Here is a 22686-nt window from a genome sequence, read left to right as displayed (position 1 = left end):
CCATTGGTGGACTAGTAGGATTTATACTCTCTGGGAAGCTCTTGTCGCTACCTGGATTCAAACTTGAAAGCAAATGTACACAGCAGGTGGGCTAACACAGAAGTTTTTTACCTCAATATCCACTAGTGAGTATCAGAAGCAGCACTTCAGCTACTGCACAGAATAAAGGTGCCCCCTGCTCTGTTTAGCCAATATTACCACTTCAAGTACTGATTGTTGGAGGGTTTTCTGTTTGGTTGGTGGACTAGTTGCTTTGCTTGAACAAGATAAAATGGCAAAACAGCATCTGGATTCCAGTACTTGCGGGAACAGTGACATGTCAAAGCTATCATTAGATACATGGGAGTCTGACGTGTGGCTTTGAAGTCTTGCTTCAAAAGCACTGAAAGGCTTCAAGATGTCAAAGGCCCACATTAAGAGACATTCCTCAGAAGCACTTTTGTTCCACTCATCCAAAGAGTCATGTCAAATCCAGCACTGCATCAGTACATTGTGAGAGTCAGATACATTGTGCTTCATTTAGGAACAGGAATCCCATACAACAACAAGTATGCCTTAATTTTCAGATTTATTCTTTACAATTGTTAGACAAAATATGTCAGCTATTTTAAAATAAAAATCCGTATCACAATCTGCTCCCAATAAATACACTTGCACTCTTGAATCTAAAACCTGTGTCTTTCATGAGAATCGCATTATCCATTACCTGATCCTGAAACATTTTACAGATCTGAATCTTAAAATGCTTTCAAAACTTTTCCTGAGCTTCACAGTACTTATTGGTGATGTTAAAAGGACAGCATTAGGAGCAGGACCGAGGAATCCAGACAGCTTCCTCTTTGTTCTGAGCCTGCCAAACATGCAGCACTTTAATACTGTAGTTTTGACCCCTGTGCAACAGGCTGCTTACAAATATTTATAATTTCCTTCTCAGCCCTTTTATCCCCAGTAGGGATAAAAATAGGTACTGATGAACTTTTCGAGTAACTATGCCAAACAAAGAGAAAAGTTTTGCATTTTTACCTCGCTCTTGCCTAGAGGATTCCCGATGTCCAGCACTTAATCCACTGATTTACTAAGGGAACTTGCCAACTACTAAGGCAAGGATTAGCTGTACAAGGAGTTTTAAGTTGCCTAAATAGAAAATTAAGCTGGAGTAGCAATCCCGAAGCAACAGCAAATCCTGACAGCCAATTCCCACTGATCATTTTGTTGACCCACCAAAGGGGTTCGTGTGGTGTTTGGGAGCGGTTTGAGCGGCCGGGCCCGCCTGCCTTAGCGGCCCGCGTAAAGCTGCCTGTTTATTTAATTTGTGACAGGCCTCGTGGAAGGCAGAGGGCGGTTGGAAGGCTGCCCCGTGACGTGGAGCCTGCGTGACAAATTTACCTCTTAAATACTCCGTAGCTCTCGGATTCATTAAATACACGCAGAATTTCAGAAGGATGCGTTTAATTGTTCAGCACTGATGCCTTCCAGGCCGGCAGGCAAAATGGGGCTTTCTAGTGGATTCTGTGTCCTAGAAACTAAGTATTAAGTAACATCAACAAAGAAGAATAATCCCCTGGATATTTATATATTAACGCCAGAGTATTGCTTCTGACTTTCTTGATAATTTATCCTATTCCTTGCTGTCTGTTGCGCTCACTTTAGGATTCCAAAGCTGATGATTTGTTTGCTGGGAAACAAAAAAAACAACACGCTCCTTTTTCTTGTAACTTCAAAGTTGTAACTGTTCTCACAAGAGTACTTATGCTGATCTTAATTTTAATTATTTTTTTATTTGTCAAAAAACCTGCAGTCTTATGTTGGAATATTTTTATGTTAAAGGATTTTTTTTTTCCATTTTCAGAAGAAACTTTACAACAGAACTTTAGAAGACAAGATTCTGCTTGCTGCTGAAGAAAAAAAAGTAATTACAAGCAAGATCTTGAAGTGCAGTGTAAGGTCACTGTAGTTTTGTTTGTAGAACTAACTGAAAGCTGTCATTTTGGAAGGCAAAACGATTGTGGGTGAGGTTTTTTTTACTAATATGAGGAAAACCCATATAAGTAAGTTACTTGCAGGCCAAAGAATTAATGGTTAGACCTGTTGCTTTTAAATTTGTGGTAGCAGTCTATTTGAAGAGTAAATTTATGTGAATTAAGGAAAAACCTTTGCAAAAATGTAGCAGTATATGTCATGATTCGGTGAACAAAACACATTAATATGTCCCTGAAAAAATGTTTTCTAGTCTTTGAATACTCACTCTAATCCCTAATAGCATTCAGTTTTCTGGTGTGATCTGGCACTTCCTTTTTCCTGTGCAGACTCTTTTTATTTAAATACTGAATATTGATTTTAAATTACTAAAAAATTACAACTGGAATAATGCTGCAGAGTTTTTAATGTATTTGGATCTTTTCTACTTACAAAAAATATTTTAATCATGAGCTGTGGAAATGATTTTGTGGAAACACTTAAGAAAATTGGATATCCAAAAGCTGATGAGCTTGATGGAGAAGATTTTGACTGGATGTTTGAGTCTTCGGAAGAGAAGTCATTTCTGGAGTGGTTTTGTGGAAATGTGAGTGAGCAGCACGTGGTGTCTGAAAAAGAACTGCAAGATTTTGATAATCTTCTTGAGTCTGGTAAACCCATTTTGGAAGGAAATGCATTGGATGAAGTCCTTAAAACTTTGAAGCCCGTGGGTTCAAAGAACAGTAGCCAAGAGGAGGAGGAAGAAGAGGAGGAACTGAAGAAATTAGAGGATGAGCTTCAAACTCTTAAGGAGTTAAAAAAACTTCAAATTCATCGGCAAAACAAGCTTCAAATGATGGTTGCTGCAAACAGCGGCGTGTTACAAACATTTAAAAGCAAAGAGGAAGAAGCACATAAATATTTGAAAGAAGGACTGGAAATGTTTACTGCAGCAAATAATAAGCTTAATAGTGAACTTGTGTCTCTTACAGATGCAGCTAAGAAACTGTCCTCTTTCTTCACTGCCTCAGATTCAGAACAAGGGTCAGGTCAGCACCCAGTGTTTTTTTCACAGCTTTCTTTGGACAAGTATTTGTCTCAGGAAGAACAAAGCACTGCAGCACTTACCTCATACATTAAAAAAAACCCCCGTTTTTATCAAGGTATGTCTGAATGGGTTGAAAGTTGTCATGAAGACAGCTTTCAGCTTGGGGATATAAGCAAGCAAGTCACTTGCAATGAGGCTGAGGAAGTTTGTGAAGAGACTCAAGAGATAGCCAGGCTCCAGGCAGCATATATTTCTGCTCAACATCAGCTGATTCAGATGCAAGCTAAAGAGGAGGGCATGAAATCAGCTATCAAATGTGCAGAGAGCATGCTGCAGTCCTTAGACAACAAGGTAAGCTGCAAAAAGTGGTACAAGGCAGTGGAGTTTTAAACAGGCAGGCATGTTCAACTGGGATGTAGTAAAAGGAATTTCTGAGTTATTGTTATTTTAACTATTTTTACATAGTTGTCTTGTGCACAAAACTCCTCTTGTGAAATAGATCTAGTTTCTATACTTACAGAATTTTTGGTATGGCAGAGTACCTTTAAGTCCACCTTAAAACCTAAAATTTAGTAGAACCTTTTCAGTTTAGTTTAACTTTGAAATTTCAAATTATAACTGGCCCTTGGTTGTTTGTACAACAAACAAAAGCTTAACATTGGTTGAAATTTTGTGATATTGAGGAGGTAGTCTGATATATTTCTGTTTATATTCCATAACATAAAGATTTAGTTCACTGACTCTTGAAATTCAAGTATTTGTTACATGGTGACGTTGTGGTGACATGTCTTAAATACCAAGTAAATGGCTTGATAGTTGAATCTCCAGAAATCTGTCAGGTGGATAATGACTAGTGGAATTTAAGGATGTGGAGAAATCGTAACAGAAGGAAAAATATTAGCCGATGCCAGTCATAGACTCCCTTGAGGTATCATGGCAGTTTCTATATTTTTATTTATGCATGACTGGCGTATAGTCCTTGATTAACGGAATTTGAAAAAGATTGATTCTGATAGCAGTGTTGATAGTCATCTGACAGAGTATAAAAATTTATGTTTGCATGTGGGATTTCAGTTTGACATGCTTAGAATCTGGGTGTTAAGTAAAATATCAGTGCTTCTAGTTTTTCACAATGAACTGTTTCCTGGCCCTCAATAGAATGAAATTACTCTTTATTAAAATCTGTTTGTTTCATATCTACTTTGTAAATATGTATTTGCCTTATGTTGTGAAGTTCTGTAAAATGATTTGTGGAGTTTTCACTTAATTTTTGTAGATACAAAAGATTCAATGATTTTAATGTAACTACATGAATCTCATGTGAACTAAAGAATTGCATTAGGGAAGTGGCTTGGAGGGAACCCTGAAGAAATTGACAAATATTTTGCTTTCTGCAGGATATTAAGAAACAAGAAGACCTCGATGCCAAAATATCTAATTTAAATGATGAAATTTCAAGACTTAGACAAGATATAACTCAGATAAACAATAAAGAACTGCTTCCTCTTCTGAAAGAGAAAGCACGACTTTGGAGTGCACCAGTGGTGAAAGGGTACTTGGATCATCAGATTGCTCAGCACGAATATTATGCTGCAAGACAGGATGAAATATGCAGGCATTTCATAAGACAGAAAGCATCATTTGAACTTATTGAGCTAGCCTATGAACTGGAGTTGAAGAAACATAAGGAGATTTGCTGTCAGGTTGAGAATTTGGTAGAGTCTCTGAAACAGAGCAGTAATGAGTTGCAACAAAGACTGCAGGTGATAACTGAGCAAACTCAGAGTGCAAAGCCAAGAAACATCATTAGTTCAAAGGATGGTTTCTCTTGCAGGTAAGCATCATGATCACTATTGAACTTTGACTTCTTTTGAAATAATATTGGGGAGATCAAGGCTTAGGCATATAACAGACTTCTTAGCTACTTGCTGCAGCTAATTAGTATTTTGAATTCTTCAGGACTGAAACCTTCAAGATATGAGACTTGCCTCTTTCTTATCCTTTGAAATTCTTTTCAAGTTTGCCTGAGGAAAAACACCCATTATCCATCTTGTTAATATTGCTGAAGCATTCCCAAGCAATAGCCAGAATATAAGGAATGTTTAAAGCCAAACCTGTGCCCTTAAGTGGGACCTCTTGAAAGTTGTCCTAAATGTACAGATGTAGAGAGCTGTGAAAAGGTGATTTTCCAGATCATATGTGTGGCCTCATCAGCTTAGTCTGCAAAAACCCCCATGTGGTAGAGGAGAGGAAAAACTCCTTGAATATATGAAATGCGTTTAGTCCATTTTTACTGCTCGATTTGTGATGTGGCTGCAGTCACTCATATAGGAGTCTGTTTTATGACCACCTAAATAATAAAGTACCTTTATGGCTCAGGTGATACAGTAGGAATGCGTGCTGTGTTGCTGTCACTTCAAGACTGCAAACATTTTTATGAGTTTTATTGTATAATTAGAGGTGTGTTAATGTCAGCCTCTTCCTTCTTCTTTAAAGTGTTTTTTAATTATTGTTAAGTGATAGTTGAGTGTAGTCTTGCGCAGTGAATAGCTGCAAAATTTAGGCAGTGTTAATTTTGCTCCTGTTTTGTGTTTACATTGGCAACTTGTACCGTTTTTGTTCAGGTTTATTATTAAGTCTGTGAACCACTGAACCAGAATGTTGTCTGGCTACTTTTTCACATATATTTTTTTTAAAAAAGGCACACCTTAGTATTCGTGATTGTGAAGGGAAGTTGAAAGAATTCTAAACCCTGCAAGTTTTCTTAGCATAAGATGCTTGAAGGAAACTCAGTTACTTTTGAAATACAGCTCCTGCTCTTATTAAAGCCAATCTGATTCTATATCAGTACTTAACTCTTGAAAATTTTAATGTGCAGAGGTGGTAGTAGCAACTGAGCAAAGCTGGGAAATAGTTGGCAAAAGCACTGTCAGCTTCTGTTTACATTCATTGTGTACTTATGAACTGTTACCTTGGTACTTCATTGCTGTTAATGCGGAAGTATTTTTGAGTCCTATTAATTATGTACTAGCTATATATAAATAGAATAATGAAATCAATGGGAAATACAGCTGTGTAATAAGAGTACCCTGAGCAGAACTGTCCTTTACTAAACCTCTGTCTGACTTCTCAACATGGAAGTCTTCTCTTCACTGATAATGACAGAAGTTCTTAGGAAACTTAAAAATACTTGTGTGCCTATCTTCATTTGTTGCAGGCTATATCAGCTTCTGGAAGGAGAAAATAGAAAGCAGCAGTTGTTAAAAACATACAAAAGCCTGGAGCAGATGGCTCAGAAGTTAAAGGAGGATTGTGCTACAGTACAAGATCAGCTAGCAGCATCTTCTCAGGAACAATCTCTCCTTTTGTCCAAGCTAAAAAGTGATGTAGATACCCTGCATGATGCCCTGTATCGTGGAGGAAACCAGATACAACTCCGTAACCCGGTAGGCCCTTATCTAGTTATTAAAATTATTACAATTATGTGTCACATTCTTTTAGTGAGAAAAATGTAGCATGAAGTCTATAGACACACAAACTGGCTCACACATGTCAGCAACTAATTTATTAGCATAATGATGGTAGGCTCAGTATTTACACTTGTTGTTAGCCAATGTTAGATTTTTGTAAATGTTGGCAGGATATAATCAGTTTCTGAGCAAATTGTTGCATCTAACTTTTTTCTTTCAAAGGCATATACAGTCATATATTACTAGAAAGTTTATGGTGTGGGGAAACGTGTCATCTGGACAGGGTGTCACTGGAAAACTTTTTTGAATTTCTCTGTTTCAGACAGGCTTTTTTCCACTGTTACCTGTAGCATCTGAATAGTATAGTTTGACCCCTTAAAAAGCTTGGCCATGGGCTCATTTGGGTAAAACACAAATATGAGAATTTTGAAGGACAATTGTACTCGGACAATCCTGCTATAGAGCTCCCAGGTGTTGGGTTTAAGAGCCTCTTTTGAAGGGGAGTAGGGGTTGTTAATGCAACATATAGTTGCTTTTTTAATTGTAGATACCTCAGAAGGGTATAGAGTGAAGTCTTCTGTTACATAATACTGCCTCAGTTAAATACATGAAAATATGTTTTAAACTTTCATCTGTCAAGTGAATTTGCAACATACAGAACAGGCGTTTTTATAAAAGGAGTCTTTGGAATTCGAATAAATTGTATTTAGGGATAACACGTTATTAAATCAATCAAATACCTTTCTATTGATTCAAATTACCTCTTAAAATATAGTGATATCTCTTTCAATTGCTAGTGTTTCTCAAGAAAAGTAATTCCTTTAATAAGGAAATTAAGTGCAAGTAGATCATTAGCCTGCTTAAATTGAACTATCGTAAGAATAGCAGTTGGGAGAATTGTAGCTGATAATTAATGGTTTAATTTTAAAATTTATTTAGCTTTTCTATTGTATTTTTTTTTTTGTTATATTTTAAGATTTGACTAGCTATGAAGACTTGTAATTGATTGAAAATGTATTCAACCATCCATCTATCTAGTTGAGGACCAGATTCCTATGGTCTTCACTCATCTGGTTTAGTAAACAAGTAAATGAAATTACATTTTCATAATCTGGTAAGAGTACCATTACAAGGAGCTCAAAAGGTACACACGTTGAATGGAAACCCTTATCACCTGTGGTTTTGTTTTTTGTGATGACCCACTAGTGTATTAACAATGTAAATATAATAATTTTTTAATCTTTTATTTTTTGTTAGGAGCTTACTGAGCAGTTTCGTCAAATAGAAGCTGATTTAAAGAAACTAAATCAACTCCTTATGGATCTGATTGCTGATGTGAAGTTAAAGAGAGACTTTATAGAGTCCAGTAAGCTGCATCAGATGGAAAGAAACTTGTATGTGTATTTTTTCAAAGATGAAGACCACTTGAAAGAGATGGTGGAGAAACTTGAGCAGCAGTCTGAGGCTAAAGTCAGTGATCTGGAAGATGAGAATATCACAAGTGGAGTTCTTAGTGTTTAAACTTCAGTGTACTTTTACGGAAGGAAAGCATGTTAATGTAGACTATCTACAAGTTTATGGAATGATAAGTATTACCTTATCAAGACTAACATGTATCTATTATTGGGATGTATGTTTAACTGCAACAGTTGCCAAGTTGGGATTATATGCTGCTTTATGGCTTTTGGCATCTGCCCACCAAGTTCAAATCTCAGTTTTGTCAAGGTTCTTTTATAAGAAGTAACATATTGGATATTTAAATGAATTACATTCAGGCTGCTCTTTTGCTATCCTGTATGTTGGTTTCCACTGCACACAGCATAGCACAAAAAAAACCTTTTCATACCCTTGAGCTAAGTTTTCTTGCATGCTAGGAACCTTTGCTGTGTAAACTGAAAAATACATGCAGAGAAGGCATTCCAGATTTTGGAACATGTTTCTTCTGAAGTAATTTCTCTAATACAGATACTCCATGATTGTTTCTCTTACAGTTTTCCTAAGAAGATTTGTTTTTGTTAGAAATGTATTGGGATATGTACCAGAACCTGTTTCACATACCCAGACCATCTGTTTTAAGACAATTCCCTTATCTCTTAATTCAACTTACAGCCTGTTTTTTCCACTGAAACCAGTTCATACTCATACTGGCCTCCTCAAAGAGAGAGTTTTAAATTTACCTTTTGGAGTTCTCAGTTTACTCTGTAATGTATAATGATAGGCATTTCAGTTCTGAGTACTGATGCTTTCAAACTTCTGCTTTCATGTGCATTTTTAGGCTCTTCATCGCATTTCTATATACCTTCCTAATATACCAATAGAACTAAGTAGGCTTTTATAGTATGTTAACTTCCATTCTTTTGTATTTTGATTGGATCAGCTGCACTTGCTTTCAAACATCATACATAGTGATGAAGATTAGTAAATTAGCTTTAATTTCAGTAACAGTAGTCTTAAAACAATTTTCACGGCAGACTTTTATGGAGTTTAACTTATTTTTAAAACTTCTAATTATTTTTTTAGCTTACTGGTTGGATGTCTTTTTTAGGGCTTTCATGCTGCTAAACTCTATATACTGTGTTTATTATTAAATGCCAAACACTATAAATTCAGTGTTGTCAGTATTTGTGGTGAATTTGTGTGTTGGTTTTAAGCTGTTCTCATGCATAGTGTCCTCTTTGTTATTCTGCTAGGTACTCATTTTGATGTGCCCCCGAGGCTTTAAGATTGCTGCTTCCCACCCTGAGAAGTCAGGGAGTGTTTTTATCCTGTGTAGGAAAGAAGCGTTTCTCTTAATTATAAAAGTTAGGAGGAGTTGTGCAGGGGGAAAGATTATATTTCTGTCTCCTGGAATGTTAGGGAAGAGAAAGTCATTCTGCTCCTCTGCCTTTCACATGCTTACTATAAAATTTGAGAGAGATAGGCATAGCCAGTACTAATGCAGCTGATGGACATTCCTCTTTGATTCTATGATACAAATGTTTCTACTTGTAAGCATTCAAACTTGCAATTTGCCTGTGGGCTTGAGCTAAGAAAAATATTTCCATGTGAGCAGAGTAAACACTGTTAATTGTTGAACTTCACTTGAAAGTTACTCATGCTGGATTTAGTGGGAGAAGACCAGAATGACAAAACTCCACTGATTAACTTCTACAGGAGTAATTTACTTAACGGCAGTTTTTGGTAGAGCAATTGACTTGTACAGCTTGAATCCTTTTAAATATTTTTAAACATTGGGTATTGGTCTTGTCTTTGTGTTAAGTTTTATACATTGTTCTGATCTTAACTATAGAAAGTCAACAAAGTCATCAGTATGGATACTGTTGTTTCTGATTTTCCCATCTATGTTGTATCTAGGGGCTCTCCAAGGATGGTGGAAATGTCATTAGGGTGGAAATGTCATTTTCTGTACAGAATGAATGGCTGAACATGTCCACTGTATTTTGTCTTTAATTTCAACAGAATGTAAGTGCAGATTGTTTTGTGGCCCTGATATGCACAATTTTTGTATGTTCTGTGTTTAGGTTTAATCTTAGAAATGGAACAGTATACATCATACATAGGATGTGAGACTTCTGAAGTGCCTTTATCTGATATTGCTCGGAGGATTATGGCAGCTTTGCAGTCTATTCCTGTAGGAGAAGTTCAGGCTAGCAGAAAAAATAACCAGAGTGAGTAAATTTTATGCTATTTAAGTGCTTCTATTTTCAGTTGAAAAACTGAAACAGAAACAAACAAAACAGTATCTAGTCTCTATTTAAAAAGAAAGTGACAGTTTAGGTTTCTAGGTTTAGAAAGTGAATTAAGCTGTAACTGACTTTTGCTGGGACTTTTCTGATTCAATAAAGTTATGTGCCTGCAAGGAACTAGGATTTCACCAGTACCCTCGATTTGGTTGTGTGTTGTTTTTTTTCTTCATATTCCTACAGTGTGGTATAGAAGTAGATGAGAATTTTAAACTCGTAATTAACCAATACTCTAAATTAAATGTATACATTAACTTGACTCTGGACTAGATATTTAAAGATAACTAGAGGTACTGGGAACTTGACAGCCTGTGAAGTCTCCAGACTCATGCCTGTCCTTTAAACATGTGTTCATTAGCAACTTGCTTCTTGTGAAATTCCAGGGGGAAGAGCAAATGAAAGTCCCAGCAGCAGAGCAAATTAGGAATGTTAAAAGTAACTCAGCAGACCTTTGACTCTGTTGAGCAAATCTTACTCAGAGTGTTGTGGATACTAGGGAGGTTTTGCAAGATGGAATTTTATTCTTTATTCTGTGCATTTCATAGTCTTCCAGTCTTGTAGCTCTGGAAAGAAGTAGATAGAAAATTAACTGTTTTCTCCTGAGAACTAGATCCTGTTCCCTGGTTGATGGAATTTAAATCTAGCATTTGTTCTTGGGTACATGATGTTTGTTGTGCCTCAGTTTTATATAAATAACAGTTCAGCTCTTCTTTCAGTAGTAAAGTATTGGATCAGTGAGTGGAGTCTAATAGTGTAGCATTGAAAAGGGTTGTAGTTCATGGCTGTGTAAATCATTGATACACATTTGAAGAAATATGGGATGGGTTCATTTTAAAAGGGTACATTTGGACCAAAACACAGATTATTTTAATGAACATTAGTTCCCTCTTCTGCCTCAGTTCATCTGCTATTCTGCTTCTCTTGCTGCCTTGTCATTTTCCCTTTAATTTTCCTCTACAATGTTTTAAGTCTTAGACTGGGGAACTCTCTGTTCTGTGCAGTATCTATTATTTTCTTATGTTGTCCACTCATGATCCATTTACTCTCTGTAAAACTGTGAAATTACAGATTCTCTTTTTTAAAACACACTGTGAAGGTACCTGCTATCTTTAGGCAAATGAGCTTGCTGTCTTCTTTGTAGTGCTGCTAAATCTATTCACTGGGGAGTGAAAGAACAGTCTGAACCCCCTGGTATAGGAAATCGGGCAAGGAAGGTAAGAGACCAGCATGTCTGAGTTGGGACCTGCTGGTCAAACTAAAAGGCAAGGTGGATATACATATGCAGTGGAAGAGGGGACAGGTGTCCTGGGTAGAGTATAGGGACGCTGCCCAGTTATGCAGGGATGAGGTCAGGAAGGCTAAGGCAAAAGATGTTAAGAAAAACAAGAAGGGCTTCTACAGGTACATAAACCAGAAAAGGAGGGTTAAAGAAAGAGTCCCCCCCGTAATGAGCTACAATGGTGAAATGGTAACAACAGATGAGAAGGCTGAGGTTCTTAACTTTTTTGCCTCAGTCTTCCCTGGCAACCTCTCTCCTCACAACTCTCATGTTGATGGCCCACAAGATGCAGACCAGAGAGACAAAGTCCCCTTCACTGTAAGTGAAGATAAGATTTGTGACCATCTGAGGAACCTGAAGATACACAAGTCCATGGGACCTGATGAGATACATCGCAGAGTTATGCAGGAATTGGGTGGATGGAGTTGCCAAACCACTGTCCATGATATTTGAAAAGTCATGGCAGTCAGATGAAGTATCTGGTAACAGACAGAAAGGACATGTTATACCCATATTTACAAAGGTTAGAAAGGAGGACCCTGGGAATTACCAACCTATCAGCTTCACCTCTGTTCCTGGGAAGATCATGGAACATATCCTCCTAGAAGACATGCTAAGGCACGTGGAGGACAAGGAGGTGATCCAGGACAGCCAGCATGGCTTTACCAGGAGAAAATCCTGCCTGACCAACCTAGTAGCTTTCTACAAGAAAGTGAGTACATCAGTCGACCAGGGAAAAGCAGTGGATGTCATCTATCTGGACTCCTGCAAGGCCTTTGACACGGTCCCCCACAACATCCTTCTCACTAAATTGGAGACATATGGATTTGATGGGTGGACTGTTGAGTGGATAAGGAACTGGCTAGATGGTTGGGTCCAGAGGGTAGTGGTCAACGGCTCTAAGTCCAGATAGAAAACAGTGACAAGTGGTGTCCCTCAGGGGTTAGTGCTGGGTCCACTGTTCTTTAATATCTTCATTAACTCTATTGACAGTGGCACCGAGAGCACCGTCAGCAAGTCTGCTGATGACATCAAGCTGAGTGGTGAGGTCGACATGCCAGAGGGATAGGATGTCATCCAGAGGGACCTGGACAAGCTAGAGAAGTGGGCCGAGGTGAACCTCATGAGGTTCAACAAGGCCAAGTGCAGGGTCCTGCACCTGGGCCAAGGTAACCCAAGATAAGAATACAAGGTGGGGGAGGTCACACTAGAGAGCAGCCCTGTGGAAATGGACCTGGGGGTACTAGTGAATTAAAAGCTGGACATGAGCCACCAATGTGCAGTTGCAGCCCAAAGGGCCAACTCCATCCATGGCTGTATGAAAAGAAGTGTGGCCAGCAGATGGAGAGAGGTGATTCTGCCCCTCTACTCTGCCCTGGTGAGACCTCACCTAGAACAGTGTGTCCAACTCTGGACCTGTTGGAGCATGTCCAGAGAAGGGCTAAGAAAATGATCCGAGGGCTGGAGCACCTCTCTTATGAGGACAGGCTGAGGGAGTTGGGTTGTTCAGTCTGAAGAAGAGAAGGCTGTGGGGGGACCTCACAGTGGCCTTCCAGTCCCTGAAGGGGCTACAGGAAAGCTGGGGAGGGTCTTTTTACAGGGGCTTGCAGTGAGAGGACAAGGGGGAATGGTTTTAAGCTGAAAGAAGAGAGATTTAGGTTAGAGATCAGGTATAAATTCTTCAGTGTGAGTGTGGTGAGACACTGGAACAGGCTGCCCAGAGATGCTGTGGGGGCTCCATCCCTGGAGATGTTCAAGGGCAGGTTGGATTTTTTTTTTTTGTTATATTTTAAGATTTGACTAGCTATGAAGACTTGTAATTGATTGAAAATGTATTCAACCATCCATCTATCTAGTTGAGGACCAGATTCCTATGGTCTTCACTCATCTGGTTTAGTAAACAAGTAAATGAAATTACATTTTCATAATCTGGTAAGAGTACCATTACAAGGAGCTCAAAAGGTACACACGTTGAATGGAAACCCTTATCACCTGTGGTTTTGTTTTTTGTGATGACCCACTAGTGTATTAACAATGTAAATATAATAATTTTTTAATCTTTTATTTTTTGTTAGGAGCTTACTGAGCAGTTTCGTCAAATAGAAGCTGATTTAAAGAAACTAAATCAACTCCTTATGGATCTGATTGCTGATGTGAAGTTAAAGAGAGACTTTATAGAGTCCAGTAAGCTGCATCAGATGGAAAGAAACTTGTATGTGTATTTTTTCAAAGATGAAGACCACTTGAAAGAGATGGTGGAGAAACTTGAGCAGCAGTCTGAGGCTAAAGTCAGTGATCTGGAAGATGAGAATATCACAAGTGGAGTTCTTAGTGTTTAAACTTCAGTGTACTTTTACGGAAGGAAAGCATGTTAATGTAGACTATCTACAAGTTTATGGAATGATAAGTATTACCTTATCAAGACTAACATGTATCTATTATTGGGATGTATGTTTAACTGCAACAGTTGCCAAGTTGGGATTATATGCTGCTTTATGGCTTTTGGCATCTGCCCACCAAGTTCAAATCTCAGTTTTGTCAAGGTTCTTTTATAAGAAGTAACATATTGGATATTTAAATGAATTACATTCAGGCTGCTCTTTTGCTATCCTGTATGTTGGTTTCCACTGCACACAGCATAGCACAAAAAAAACCTTTTCATACCCTTGAGCTAAGTTTTCTTGCATGCTAGGAACCTTTGCTGTGTAAACTGAAAAATACATGCAGAGAAGGCATTCCAGATTTTGGAACATGTTTCTTCTGAAGTAATTTCTCTAATACAGATACTCCATGATTGTTTCTCTTACAGTTTTCCTAAGAAGATTTGTTTTTGTTAGAAATGTATTGGGATATGTACCAGAACCTGTTTCACATACCCAGACCATCTGTTTTAAGACAATTCCCTTATCTCTTAATTCAACTTACAGCCTGTTTTTTCCACTGAAACCAGTTCATACTCATACTGGCCTCCTCAAAGAGAGAGTTTTAAATTTACCTTTTGGAGTTCTCAGTTTACTCTGTAATGTATAATGATAGGCATTTCAGTTCTGAGTACTGATGCTTTCAAACTTCTGCTTTCATGTGCATTTTTAGGCTCTTCATCGCATTTCTATATACCTTCCTAATATACCAATAGAACTAAGTAGGCTTTTATAGTATGTTAACTTCCATTCTTTTGTATTTTGATTGGATCAGCTGCACTTGCTTTCAAACATCATACATAGTGATGAAGATTAGTAAATTAGCTTTAATTTCAGTAACAGTAGTCTTAAAACAATTTTCACGGCAGACTTTTATGGAGTTTAACTTATTTTTAAAACTTCTAATTATTTTTTTAGCTTACTGGTTGGATGTCTTTTTTAGGGCTTTCATGCTGCTAAACTCTATATACTGTGTTTATTATTAAATGCCAAACACTATAAATTCAGTGTTGTCAGTATTTGTGGTGAATTTGTGTGTTGGTTTTAAGCTGTTCTCATGCATAGTGTCCTCTTTGTTATTCTGCTAGGTACTCATTTTGATGTGCCCCCGAGGCTTTAAGATTGCTGCTTCCCACCCTGAGAAGTCAGGGAGTGTTTTTATCCTGTGTAGGAAAGAAGCGTTTCTCTTAATTATAAAAGTTAGGAGGAGTTGTGCAGGGGGAAAGATTATATTTCTGTCTCCTGGAATGTTAGGGAAGAGAAAGTCATTCTGCTCCTCTGCCTTTCACATGCTTACTATAAAATTTGAGAGAGATAGGCATAGCCAGTACTAATGCAGCTGATGGACATTCCTCTTTGATTCTATGATACAAATGTTTCTACTTGTAAGCATTCAAACTTGCAATTTGCCTGTGGGCTTGAGCTAAGAAAAATATTTCCATGTGAGCAGAGTAAACACTGTTAATTGTTGAACTTCACTTGAAAGTTACTCATGCTGGATTTAGTGGGAGAAGACCAGAATGACAAAACTCCACTGATTAACTTCTACAGGAGTAATTTACTTAACGGCAGTTTTTGGTAGAGCAATTGACTTGTACAGCTTGAATCCTTTTAAATATTTTTAAACATTGGGTATTGGTCTTGTCTTTGTGTTAAGTTTTATACATTGTTCTGATCTTAACTATAGAAAGTCAACAAAGTCATCAGTATGGATACTGTTGTTTCTGATTTTCCCATCTATGTTGTATCTAGGGGCTCTCCAAGGATGGTGGAAATGTCATTAGGGTGGAAATGTCATTTTCTGTACAGAATGAATGGCTGAACATGTCCACTGTATTTTGTCTTTAATTTCAACAGAATGTAAGTGCAGATTGTTTTGTGGCCCTGATATGCACAATTTTTGTATGTTCTGTGTTTAGGTTTAATCTTAGAAATGGAACAGTATACATCATACATAGGATGTGAGACTTCTGAAGTGCCTTTATCTGATATTGCTCGGAGGATTATGGCAGCTTTGCAGTCTATTCCTGTAGGAGAAGTTCAGGCTAGCAGAAAAAATAACCAGAGTGAGTAAATTTTATGCTATTTAAGTGCTTCTATTTTCAGTTGAAAAACTGAAACAGAAACAAACAAAACAGTATCTAGTCTCTATTTAAAAAGAAAGTGACAGTTTAGGTTTCTAGGTTTAGAAAGTGAATTAAGCTGTAACTGACTTTTGCTGGGACTTTTCTGATTCAATAAAGTTATGTGCCTGCAAGGAACTAGGATTTCACCAGTACCCTCGATTTGGTTGTGTGTTGTTTTTTTTCTTCATATTCCTACAGTGTGGTATAGAAGTAGATGAGAATTTTAAACTCGTAATTAACCAATACTCTAAATTAAATGTATACATTAACTTGACTCTGGACTAGATATTTAAAGATAACTAGAGGTACTGGGAACTTGACAGCCTGTGAAGTCTCCAGACTCATGCCTGTCCTTTAAACATGTGTTCATTAGCAACTTGCTTCTTGTGAAATTCCAGGGGGAAGAGCAAATGAAAGTCCCAGCAGCAGAGCAAATTAGGAATGTTAAAAGTAACTCAGCAGACCTTTGACTCTGTTGAGCAAATCTTACTCAGAGTGTTGTGGATACTAGGGAGGTTTTGCAAGATGGAATTTTATTCTTTATTCTGTGCATTTCATAGTCTTCCAGTCTTGTAGCTCTGGAAAGAAGTAGATAGAAAATTAACTGTTTTCTCCTGAGAACTAGATCCTGTTCCCTGGTTGATGGAATTTAAATCTAGCATTTGTTCTTGGGTACATGATGTTTGTTGTGCCTCAGTTTTATATAAATAACAGTTCAGCTCTTCTTTCAGTAGTAAAGTATTGGATCAGTGAGTGGAGTCTAATAGTGTAGCATTGAAAAGGGTTGTAGTTCATGGCTGTGTAAATCATTGATACACATTTGAAGAAATATGGGATGGGTTCATTTTAAAAGGGTACATTTGGACCAAAACACAGATTATTTTAATGAACATTAGTTCCCTCTTCTGCCTCAGTTCATCTGCTATTCTGCTTCTCTTGCTGCCTTGTCATTTTCCCTTTAATTTTCCTCTACAATGTTTTAAGTCTTAGACTGGGGAACTCTCTGTTCTGTGCAGTATCTATTATTTTCTTATGTTGTCCACTCATGATCCATTTACTCTCTGTAAAACTGTGAAATTACAGATTCTCTTTTTTAAAACACACTGTGAAGGTACCTGCTATCTTTAGGCAAATGAGCTTGCTGTCTTCTTTGTAGTGCTGCTAAATCTATTCACTGGGGAGTGAAAGAACAGTCTGAACCCCCTGGTATAGGAAATCGGGCAAGGAAGGTAAGAGACCAGCATGTCTGAGTTGGGACCTGCTGGTCAAACTAAAAGGCAAGGTGGATATACATATGCAGTGGAAGAGGGGACAGGTGTCCTGGGTAGAGTATAGGGACGCTGCCCAGTTATGCAGGGATGAGGTCAGGAAGGCTAAGGCAAAAGATGTTAAGAAAAACAAGAAGGGCTTCTACAGGTACATAAACCAGAAAAGGAGGGTTAAAGAAAGAGTCCCCCCCGTAATGAGCTACAATGGTGAAATGGTAACAACAGATGAGAAGGCTGAGGTTCTTAACTTTTTTGCCTCAGTCTTCCCTGGCAACCTCTCTCCTCACAACTCTCATGTTGATGGCCCACAAGATGCAGACCAGAGAGACAAAGTCCCCTTCACTGTAAGTGAAGATAAGATTTGTGACCATCTGAGGAACCTGAAGATACACAAGTCCATGGGACCTGATGAGATACATCGCAGAGTTATGCAGGAATTGGGTGGATGGAGTTGCCAAACCACTGTCCATGATATTTGAAAAGTCATGGCAGTCAGATGAAGTATCTGGTAACAGACAGAAAGGACATGTTATACCCATATTTACAAAGGTTAGAAAGGAGGACCCTGGGAATTACCAACCTATCAGCTTCACCTCTGTTCCTGGGAAGATCATGGAACATATCCTCCTAGAAGACATGCTAAGGCACGTGGAGGACAAGGAGGTGATCCAGGACAGCCAGCATGGCTTTACCAGGAGAAAATCCTGCCTGACCAACCTAGTAGCTTTCTACAAGAAAGTGAGTACATCAGTCGACCAGGGAAAAGCAGTGGATGTCATCTATCTGGACTCCTGCAAGGCCTTTGACACGGTCCCCCACAACATCCTTCTCACTAAATTGGAGACATATGGATTTGATGGGTGGACTGTTGAGTGGATAAGGAACTGGCTAGATGGTTGGGTCCAGAGGGTAGTGGTCAACGGCTCTAAGTCCAGATAGAAAACAGTGACAAGTGGTGTCCCTCAGGGGTTAGTGCTGGGTCCACTGTTCTTTAATATCTTCATTAACTCTATTGACAGTGGCACCGAGAGCACCGTCAGCAAGTCTGCTGATGACATCAAGCTGAGTGGTGAGGTCGACATGCCAGAGGGATAGGATGTCATCCAGAGGGACCTGGACAAGCTAGAGAAGTGGGCCGAGGTGAACCTCATGAGGTTCAACAAGGCCAAGTGCAGGGTCCTGCACCTGGGCCAAGGTAACCCAAGATAAGAATACAAGGTGGGGGAGGTCACACTAGAGAGCAGCCCTGTGGAAATGGACCTGGGGGTACTAGTGAATTAAAAGCTGGACATGAGCCACCAATGTGCAGTTGCAGCCCAAAGGGCCAACTCCATCCATGGCTGTATGAAAAGAAGTGTGGCCAGCAGATGGAGAGAGGTGATTCTGCCCCTCTACTCTGCCCTGGTGAGACCTCACCTAGAACAGTGTGTCCAACTCTGGACCTGTTGGAGCATGTCCAGAGAAGGGCTAAGAAAATGATCCGAGGGCTGGAGCACCTCTCTTATGAGGACAGGCTGAGGGAGTTGGGTTGTTCAGTCTGAAGAAGAGAAGGCTGTGGGGGGACCTCACAGTGGCCTTCCAGTCCCTGAAGGGGCTACAGGAAAGCTGGGGAGGGTCTTTTTACAGGGGCTTGCAGTGAGAGGACAAGGGGGAATGGTTTTAAGCTGAAAGAAGAGAGATTTAGGTTAGAGATCAGGTATAAATTCTTCAGTGTGAGTGTGGTGAGACACTGGAACAGGCTGCCCAGAGATGCTGTGGGGGCTCCATCCCTGGAGATGTTCAAGGGCAGGTTGGATGGGGCTCTGAGCAGCCTGTTCTAGTGGGAGGTGTCCCTGCCCATGCAGGGGAGTTGGAACTCGATCTTTAAGGTCCCTTCCAACTCAAAAAATTCTGTGATAATTTAGTGGCAGCAGGTCACATGACTAGCTTTTCTTGCTCTTGTTTTCCATGATTTAATTACAGTTGTTTCTAGTGTACAGCTATAGAACAAATTAACTTAAATTGCTTTTAGGAAATTGCCTGTATATAGAGCTTTAGCTGGTAAGCAGGGATTTGGAGACAAGCAAAAGTTAGCCTCCCTTAAACAAACCATAACCTGTCATGTTAGTTTGTCTGTTTCAAACTATTGAACTGTTTTAGTCTTTAAAGATTAAATTCTATTTATTGGAAAAACTATTTGTCTTTAGAAGGTAAAGGTTGAGTTCAAACAGGATAAATATCTGCGATGTTGAATTAGGAGGTGAAATTCTGTGGTTAACTTAGCAGTAGAGCTTGTAGTGGTTCCATCTAGCCTTTAGGAGTTTGAAGGCAAGAATGGGCGCCTACTGCCATCTGCTGATACGTTTTCATAAACCTGAAATTTCAGGTTACTTAGCCCTTTAAATACCAATCTTACTGAATACTGCATGCTGAAGGGGGAAAAACGTAATCCTCATCTCTGGAGGGTGAATTTGTCAAGGAAAAGTATCTATCTGTGAAACAGTTAAAAGGATTGAGTGTAAACTCGGTTACTGTCATCCTTAAATTACAATTTTATTGTAGAAAATGTCAAGAAAACCAAAATTAAAATGATTGAAGCTACAAATACAGCTATGCCATATTACCTATTCTAACAGCTCAGGTTAGAAGTCTGAGCTGCAGGTAAGTAACTGATTATATACACACACCCCAACATGAACTTGCATGTGATACTTTAAAGTAATAAACTCAGTTTCTTCTGGAGACTAAGCTTGCTGGTCTTTGAAAATGCTCTTTTCAGTATTTTAGGTACAGTGTCCTGGTTTGCCTAGATTATTTTTCTAGCAGTTTCTCTATATATGTATAAAAGAGATCAGCTTATGCTTTAATTGATGCTGGTCATCAGAACATTAGGTTCATTAAGTGTCTTGCTGTTTGTGATGCAAATTTCATAGCTGAAAACTGCAGTGTTGTACACATTGTGAACCAGGAGTTAGAAGGGAACAAATATGTATTTTGCCCATGTGATGTGCCTTTTGGCTGGGCAGTAAAAAAAATCTAAAGGAACTCTTAACTATCAGCTCTGGAAGGACCTGCACTTCAGTGGAGTTCTCTTTTTTTCTTCTGTTCCTCTTCCTGTACCTACTGAGTTGGCAATTATCCTCTGCAGATGAAGCATGATCAGCGATGAAGCAGGGCACGATATGTTAAAATATATGCAAATAGTGTTTTACTGAATGAAGTTATTGTGGAATAATACTGCCTAATTCCAAGAAAACAGCTGAATTATGTGAAGTGTGTAGAGTCTGTGTTTTTTTTTCTTTTTCTTCTTGTCCATGCCCCCAGCTTTTCTCAGACCAAGATGGGATGTATTTTCTTGAAAGAAGGGAATGTGCATATTTATGGTATTATAGCAATAACTCTTCTTAATACCATGGAAAATGTTTGTCTGCTTTGTAGCAAATCCAAATTCTTTTTTTCTTAATTGGGACAGAGTACACTTTTGCATGTGTATAACTGGGAACCTGCAGGGCCCTTTTTAGCATTAATGATATTAAAATTTTCCATGACAACCATTTTCCTTAAATTATTACAATTATTTTAGATTGGGTAAAAGTGTCAGTAATGTAACACTATGTAACCTAAGTTATATGCACTGCTTTCAGATTCACTTGTACTGCATCATGTTTCCTATTCGTTTTTTAAAGGTGTAGAGAAGACAAAGGAAAATAAACTGGGTGATAAGGATGCACATCTGAAAAATGAAAAGGCAAGCATATTCTAAGACTGAAGATGACTTAAAGCAATCTTTATAGCAGGTTTGAAGTCATTACAGATGGGGTCTTTCATAAGCTTTTTCACAATATATTGCATACACTCAGTTCACATAACTTTCCTGTGTAATATTTTGCACTTGGGCTCTATTTACCTGTGAGAATCTTGATGCCCCTTCTGTTATCCTTGTCATAGGAAGTTAGTTGGTGGCCACATTTAGATGCTTTCCAGGGTTTAAAAATGTTCTCAGACCTCTTATCACTGACTAATCATATGAAAAATTACTCTGCGTTAGGAAGTTTAATTTTTGGTTTAATCATCTGTGAATTTGGTTTAATGTGCGTGTGAGTGAGTATCAGTACAAGAACAGTAATGGATAACTGGCAGCCCCAGCTCAGGCTGTGATTGCAAGATCCATTGACTGATGAATTGCAGGTACTGCAAGTGTACTTCCACCCCAGCTGCAAATTTCAGAGCCTTCCTCACTCTGGTGCATTTTGCACACTCCACATCCATTTGGGTTTCTCAAGATGCAGAAAATTTGTTTCTTTTGTATGGGTCATAGATAGACATGCAGCTATGGGTTTACATAGATAGTAATGGAACCTGTTTTGTGATGATGAGGTGCTGATTTTTACTTATTGCTTCTAGTGAATTTTTCCTACATCCATATAAATTATGAAACTATGTCTTGGGAGTTGTTTTCTCTCTCTCTTTCCAGCCATGTCGTTATTTCTAAGAGAAGATCAGTTCTTCCTGGAAGCTGCTGCTTCTTTCTGTGGTTAATTGTAGCTCCAGCTGCATTATTCTGACTTGATAATTAAACGGCTTCATTCTTATTTTTGAACCTTTTAAAAGATAATTGCTTATTCCTGATTCTATAATTACTTGAGTGTCCTAATTCAAATTCTGCTGTGTTAAACAATAAAACTATTTGAAGTTTGGCTGGAGAATACATTTGAGTGGATTAGTTGTCTCTCTACAGCTCTTAAACATTTGGCCCTTCTATGCTATTATGGTAACTTTTTGTAGTGTTCATTTTTTGATTAGTATTGCTTAAGTCAAATTAATCTGCCTTTGTTCAGAAGAACCACTGTCCATTTGGGTAGCAGCAAAAGCTTAATTATTTCCCTTTTTCTGTTTACTTAGGACTAGTTGATCCTGTGAAGTATGATTTCAAGCAGTTTGTCTCCATAGTTCTGAGGTTTTGGAATACGGGAATTGGGTTGAGGAATTACTGCAAAACCAATAAAAAATACTGGCTTTGTCATTCTGGCTTGCTCAATCAATACAGACTGAATAGAGATGGACGATATCCTTTGATCAGTGAAAACTGTTGTCTTGGGGAATGGATGGAGCCCTGCACAGCAGTAACTTGTGGTTCTTTTGAAGTGAGAAGGCCTTAGCCTTTGGAATGGTAATTACAACAGAGGTACTGAAGGAGACTGGCTGTGCTGCAAGGACAGAAAGTGTAGTAATAATAAGAGGCTTCTGTTACTTTTCAGTAGAGTGGGTAAATCCTATGCTTATGCATGATGCTGAGACTAAAAATGAGTAGAAAACTGCTTTGTGGAGCTGTTAGAGAAGTCACAGAGAAATTACACTTTTATTTCTGTGTGAGATCAGGTTCAAAATCTTCCTGCT

General features: G+C 38.5%; 2 protein-coding genes across 2 annotated transcripts in view; both read left to right on the top strand.

The window, feature by feature from the left end:
* The first annotated feature begins 2425 nt into the window (after positions 1-2425).
* HAUS3 (HAUS augmin-like complex, subunit 3) lies at positions 2426-7995 on the top strand. Its single transcript, XM_010000245.1, has 4 exons — positions 2426-3355; positions 4402-4838; positions 6222-6450; positions 7732-7995. Exons 1-4 carry the CDS (start codon positions 2426-2428, stop codon positions 7993-7995), a joined length of 1860 nt encoding a protein of 619 aa, XP_009998547.1.
* Positions 7996-15849: 7854 nt separating this feature from the next.
* The window catches only part of POLN (polymerase (DNA directed) nu), a 90524-nt gene continuing 83687 nt past the window's right edge, over positions 15850-22686 (top strand). The window contains exons 1-2 of the mRNA XM_010000244.1: positions 15850-15982; positions 20976-21037. Of these exons, the coding sequence (XP_009998546.1) occupies positions 15850-15982; positions 20976-21037 (195 nt within the window). The remainder of the gene's footprint in view (positions 15983-20975; positions 21038-22686) is intronic.

The sequence above is a fragment of the Chaetura pelagica genome, unplaced genomic scaffold, assembly GCF_000747805.2.
Source record: "Chaetura pelagica isolate M959 unplaced genomic scaffold, ChaPel_1.0 scaffold116, whole genome shotgun sequence".
Taxonomy (NCBI): Eukaryota; Metazoa; Chordata; class Aves; order Apodiformes; family Apodidae; genus Chaetura; species Chaetura pelagica.
This window is presented reverse-complemented; position numbering and strand designations above follow the sequence as displayed.

What these genes read in the sequence shown, in the direction of transcription:
- HAUS3 (XM_010000245.1), top strand. Translation starts at nt 2,426, where the DNA reads ATGAGCTGTGGAAATGATTTTGTGGAAACACTTAAGAAAATTGGATAT. An exon ending in AAGGATGGTTTCTCTTGCAG is followed by an intron (nt 4,839 to 6,221) that starts GTAAGCATCATG and finishes CATTTGTTGCAG; the next exon opens with GCTATATCAGCTTCTGGAAG. An exon ending in AGATACAACTCCGTAACCCG is followed by an intron (nt 6,451 to 7,731) that starts GTAGGCCCTTAT and finishes ATTTTTTGTTAG; the next exon opens with GAGCTTACTGAGCAGTTTCG.